This window comes from Melopsittacus undulatus, chromosome 7 (assembly GCF_012275295.1).
Source record: "Melopsittacus undulatus isolate bMelUnd1 chromosome 7, bMelUnd1.mat.Z, whole genome shotgun sequence".
In the NCBI taxonomy this organism is placed as follows: Eukaryota; Metazoa; Chordata; class Aves; order Psittaciformes; family Psittaculidae; genus Melopsittacus; species Melopsittacus undulatus.
The window spans coordinates 12,921,842-12,927,841 of record NC_047533.1 but is presented as its reverse complement, the minus strand read 5'-3'; the positions used below and the strand labels follow the sequence as shown (position 1 = coordinate 12,927,841).

General features: G+C 41.6%; 1 protein-coding gene across 2 annotated transcripts in view; it reads right to left on the bottom strand.

The window, feature by feature from the left end:
- Positions 1-3,388: 3,388 nt before the first annotated feature.
- Positions 3,389-6,000, bottom strand: part of CRMP1 (collapsin response mediator protein 1) — a 53,075-nt gene continuing 50,463 nt past the window's right edge. For both annotated transcript variants that reach the window (XM_005148498.3, XM_031048429.2), the window contains exon 14: positions 3,389-4,397. In XM_005148498.3, coding sequence (XP_005148555.1) covers positions 4,306-4,397 — 92 coding nt within the window. In that variant the 3' untranslated portion in view covers positions 3,389-4,305. The remainder of the gene's footprint in view (positions 4,398-6,000) is intronic.

Sequence of the window (6,000 nt, the reverse complement as noted above, 5' to 3'; positions counted from 1 at the left end):
TGTGCTCTATCTCATTCACAGCTGTATGACAAGAGCATATCTATCTCAAATTCTAGGCATGGTGTTGGAGTCATTCAATGTATTGTTGTATCATACAAGAATCAAACCAGCTTTGCCATAGAAAATGTGGAAATTTTCTGTGCGTAAATCCTGTGCAACATTCCTGTGCAATATGGGTAGTTTCATTCCTGATGTAACCAAGCACTTCTAAGTCACACATAAGGGTCCTAAGCACCTTCAATCTCTCCATCATGGCACTACAAGTCTTCTGTTCAACATGCTGTCTGGGAACTGTTGCTGCACTGGGAAAGCTCCTGGTATCAGCTGCTTCACCACTACTGCACTACAGAGCATCAGGAGAGGGGACAAGGGTCTGGACCCTGCCCACTGAAGATTTTCAGAAGCAGCATTGTGGTTACTGATGTATTCATAGGTTGGCTTATTTTCAGTTGTGAGGAGGAAGCAGCTAAGCTTAAAGCTTTTTAAAGCATTATATGTGACTATATTTAAGGATAGCATGTACAGCTCACTGTGCTAGAAAATTACAGAATAGGTAGTCAGGGAGGGAGGCTGAGACCCAAGTGATTTATCCAAATCACTGCAAATACTTCAGGAGTTACATAAGACTCAAAGCAGTATCCCAGACTCTGCATTTTTACTGCATTGTGAGACATTATTCCCTCTCCTATATACAATTTACTTTCATCTCCCATATACAATTATATAATTTTTGAATACCACTCAGTGATCACTGAGAAACATCTGGAAGGCTTGTAGAAATTCCACCACAATTATGATGAAAAACTATCCTCAAATCACTTTGTTTAGATCACTGAGATTTAATGCTGGCCGGGTCTAAATGACAGGAATTATCTGGTGCCAAGTAGACTAGCTTAGCACTTTATCATCATGCATCAAGCTGTGCAACTCCTTGATCCAGGAAGCCATAAATGCCAAGATTTTACCTGGGTTTAAAAGAACCTTGGCAAATTCATGTCAGAAGAACTCACTGACAGCTACAAAGCTGCTGCTGCTTCTCAAGGTATCACAAGGCACTAGAAATGAGGGAAACACTCAGAGGAGTATTAGCAGTAGATGTTTGCTCTTTTCTTCCAGCCTCCCCTAGGCTTACATTGTTGGCTAGTAGAACTTGTAATAGATTGTCATCAGACCTGTGCCTTTTTAGTTCTTAAGGATGAAGATCAATGTGTTGCTATGAGAAACATTTAATGGCTGGGACAGCGGTCAGTTCTGGTACACTCTTAGCATCATAATTAACAGGCTTTGCTACAAATGCTAAAATTCCAACCTTTAACTGTATTGCTATGGTAGCAGACAAACTGTAACACAAGACAAACTGGTCCAAACTATCACTCGTGAAACAATCCATGGATCCAGCCACATCACTTGACTGACAAAGCCCTCAGACTGGTCATAGGGACATTTTAAGAGGTCTGCAACAGCAATAAGGAAGAGTTGGTGTTACAACATTAAGGCTATGTCAGGTTTATATGCTGCAAATGTTTAGAAGTTTGACGATTCAAAAAGCATATAAGCTTTGCATTGTTTTCTTCTTGTGATTGATAGCAGCTCCCAACCCATAAGTGCACAAACTGAACCCAGCTTGGTGCTGCTATAAGGGATCAAACTGAAGCAGAGTTTCCTATTCCACAGATATATTCAGGATCACCAGCTAATCCACATTTCATTTACTGTTGCTGTTTTTATTTCTTTAAGGACAGGTTAGCAATATAGGAGCAGTGACACTGCTGTGTAATAGGCCTCCAGGTGGTAAGAGAAGCACCACTTACCTTGCTTTGTTTAACCCCTCCATGAGCAATGGCACATGCCATCTCTGACAGCATATCACAGTAACCATCAAAGTGAGAAATCCTTCACCTCACCTGACAACCATGCAGTAAGGTACCTGTGCTCCCAGAAAATCATATCCAGGTAGAACTGCATGTCCATGTGGAGGGGCCCAGGCAGGGCACGGGATCCAGGGGCTTCCTGCAGGCTGTGACCCAGCAGCAGCATGCCAGAGCAGTCAGGCTGTGGGGGCTTATGAACATCATGGGCATGCCAGTGTATTTCTCCTTGGAGTAATCATAGCAGTTACACTGACCCGACAAGCAGAGTCTTGTTCGCACAGAAGCACTGAACCATGAAGTGCCTCACAAACACCCACACCTATTTATTCACAGGCTCTTCACTGTGAAAAAATAAATGCATGTTAACAACAGAGGATCTTGACCAGCTTGTAAGGCAAAGGGTCTTTGCTTTAGAATGCACTTTAGCTTGTAGGAAAAGTGGAATCTGTCAGCACTAGTTACACAATGATTATTTCTGCCACCTCAGGTGTCATAAGCCTCATGGATGGAGTTTTACCTGGACCAACCATTGCTACTGGCACAAACACACCCCAGAAAATCACTGAGGAAATTGTAAAAAGCAGCTCCACAATTTTAACACTATGTCAAATTAATTTGCTGCACAGCTTCACAAACCAGTCTTATTTCTGTTGTCAGGGTTAGTTTACCAGAACTGTTGCTGGCTCTGTCAATGCTCACAGCAAATGGGTTGGAACAGGAGATGGAGACTTGGCTTACCTGATAGGCTGTGGGTTATTCCAGGGCAGGTTGTCTTCAGGCTTACTTCATATAAAACACCTGCACCATCAAGCGAACAAGCAAGCCTACGGATGAGGGCACTCTCCAGACAATAGCAAATATTAATTGGAATCTTTAACAGATGAGATTGTTCATGAAAAGTTTCATTTTTCTCTTCTTTTGGGAACAACCCATTCAGTTCACTGCAGGCTCAATTGCAGTGTTTCTTCACTGTTTCAGCCAAAGCAAAAGCTGGCTGTTCAGAGCAGCTCTGCTGCCAGGTTTTCAGACCAAGCTGACTGAAATTGAGCTTTCCAGGGTAGCGGTTCATTTTCTGGGCAAACTGGAGGTGACAGCATATTGGCTCCAGAATAAGAAGACAGGTTTCAGGTAGGCTACTTCCCAAGCTTTAAATGGTAATTGATTGCAATCTGTACTACAGATGAAGGCAATCAGCTACCATTTCAAGCAAATCAGATGCAGGCCTGAAGGTCTTGGGAGAAAGCTCATTTAGGTCTCATCTGGCCAAAACTGAGGCAGCTGCAATGTCAATAGTGAGAACATTTTTACTACGAGCTCTATTTAATTAGGACAGATTATGACATGCTATAGTATGCTTATGCAGACATATATATTTAACACCCCCTGTGATCAAAGGAGGTTTCTTCTTTCACATGATGTCAACCTAAAAGACATTTTTCCTTTTCCTCCATTTCTCCATCCTATGTTTTCACAATCACTGAGCAACCGCACTGGAAAGCAGAGGAAGACACTTACCCATCAATTAATTTCCTTTATTTCACAAGCTTTGAATTCAGAAATTGAACCACGATTAGTAGATCTTGATACGGTAGAGTAAGTAAAAATGCATGTGATTACAAAGGAAAAACTTTGTACAAAAAACTTTAAAAATCCGACGGCAACTTGGATTATCTGTAAGTACCAAAAGTCTCATGCAGAAGGAGAGCACTACTGCCCAGGTGGAGATATCCCTGCAGGGGTGGCAATGGCATTGGTGTGTATATATGGCTCTGTCTAAAATGGAAACAAGAAGGACACAGACTTGGAACGTACCGAGTGGGAACAGACAAGTGCTACAGAGACCATTTGTCATTACGTGTCCTGATGATTTTCTGTGTCTGAGAAGTGCTTCTTGGGTTTATAATAAATTAAAGATGAAACAGAAGCTGCCTGTACTACTCTACTGCATACTTTCAAGATGGCCATTTTCTTCCTTCGTAAGTGTTTTTGGTGACGTTTCTCAAATACGGACATTAGTCTTGGCATTGTGTCTAGTCAGTTATTGGCAACGTGTTCTAAAGGGACTCACTCACAGAATGCAACTTGCATAAATAACTCAGTAACATGCATCAACTACTCTAATACAGCGAAAGGGTGCAAAGAAACCATCATTCAGTTACGAGACGAAGCTAAAACCTGTAGTCACTAAAGGGGCAATGGAAGCACCATGCTTTAAGGTGACTATGGCATGAAAGCACAATTGTGAGGCAAGTAGTTCCAAGCAAACACACCACACTATTTTCACCTCTTCCTATACAAAAAGAAAAAAAGAAAGACATTTCATTTTTTATTTCCATTAGTACCAAATAAAACTGTGGGTTTGATAACACAGATATTGAAGGGAACAGACATTATTCCCATGATCCTTCGTCCTTGTGTTTCTGTCCATCATTTTTCAGCCAAGACTGGTAATATTAGAGCGACCACCAGGAGGTGCCACGATGCGGTGGCCGGTGCGACGTGGGTTGTTGTCATCTATCTGAGCTCCTGCAACCACAAAAAATGAGGACACAAGGCTATGAAAAGGAACAAACCATCAGCAGTGAGTCTAGTTCCAGCTGTACTTCCTTCACACCACCATCAGCTGGTACCTCTTGATCCAGATCCCTGACTGAAGTGCTACACAAACCTCCAAGACACATTTCTGTTCTTAGCTCCAGTTGTCTCTGATAAGAAGTATAGGATTAAGCATTTAGGATCAGACTGATGCTCACCCCACATGGGGAATTGTTTTCCACCAACCTGAAGAAGAGCCCGTGCAAAGGTGACACCCTACAGTCTGGGTTCCGTTCGCAAGATCAAACCCTAATAGAAAACACTGTTGTAACTACAAACCCCCCCTAAACCATACATGTGCAGAGTGGAGTTTTGAAACCTGCCTCACTGTTTTATAGTACTTGTTCCCTCTGAGTCCATGGGTCAACAGTGCAGTAAATCTGGTGTAAGGAATCATAGATCCAGGAGGAAAGGAGCATTGAGCTGTTGCAAACACACACCCACTTCAAACTGCGTTTTGAAATGTCCAAAGGTCAAGCTTAAGGTGACATCAACCTTTCTGCCAGGCTGAATATTGTCTGATCACACTCAGCAATGTAAGACTACCATAAAAGTGTAGCACCATTTTAAATGCCATCATAGTCTGTGGTTCTACTTCATTTCTTAAGAACACAGTCACGTGCATGTAATTTGGATCAAATTCATACCACTAGATGCCTTGGTAGCACCAAGAGCCAGCAGGGTACTGTGAATCCAGAGCTTCAGTTGTTTATGAAAATCCCACTTATCAGTGATTATTATGAGAGGTTAAATTTCTAAGCACTTTTTTTGCCTTATGTAACTTCACATCTCCCTATATGCTCACAATGCCCCCACATGTATGGGCAAAAATACACTTCAGCTCACTATAAGGGTTGATAAAATATTTGCTCTCCTTGGGCTTTCTTCCAGAAGTTCCATTGAGTTTCTAAAGACAGGATCTGTCAGGGAGAAAAACACCATCAGCTCCCATAGGGGAGAAAATCCAGTGACTTTCATAACATCCTAAGCCACTTATTCACCAATTGGGCTTTAGACTTTTGAAGGATCAGCATTTGACACACTTGTAATTCTCCTCAGATGAGAAGAATTATTTCAACAACCCCAAAGGATGATTTTCCAGTCTATTTCTTGTGTACCATGGAAAATGTTTTGGGCTCCAAGAGCAAAGAGGACAAGAAATACTCTAATCTGCATATGAATAGCTTCTGCACATGGTTTGCTGACCAGACTACGAACAGTTGAGGTTTCCACATCCAGCAGCTTCTGGTGATGCAGTGAGAAATAAATATGAGGTGTCTGAGCCACATGGATTACACCAGACCCAAGTCCCATCAGCTGTACATAACACCAAGGGGCCTCAGTCACATCAGCCAGAGACCTCAGGTAGCTGCAATGGGCCAGGTAAATAAAAGACTGTATGCAGAGAAAAAATTTAGATTGCAAACATTTTGAATATTTGGCAATTTGTAAAATATTAATAGGAAAATATTAATAGGAAAATATTAATAGGAAAATAAAAACATATATATATATATATACATGCACACACAAG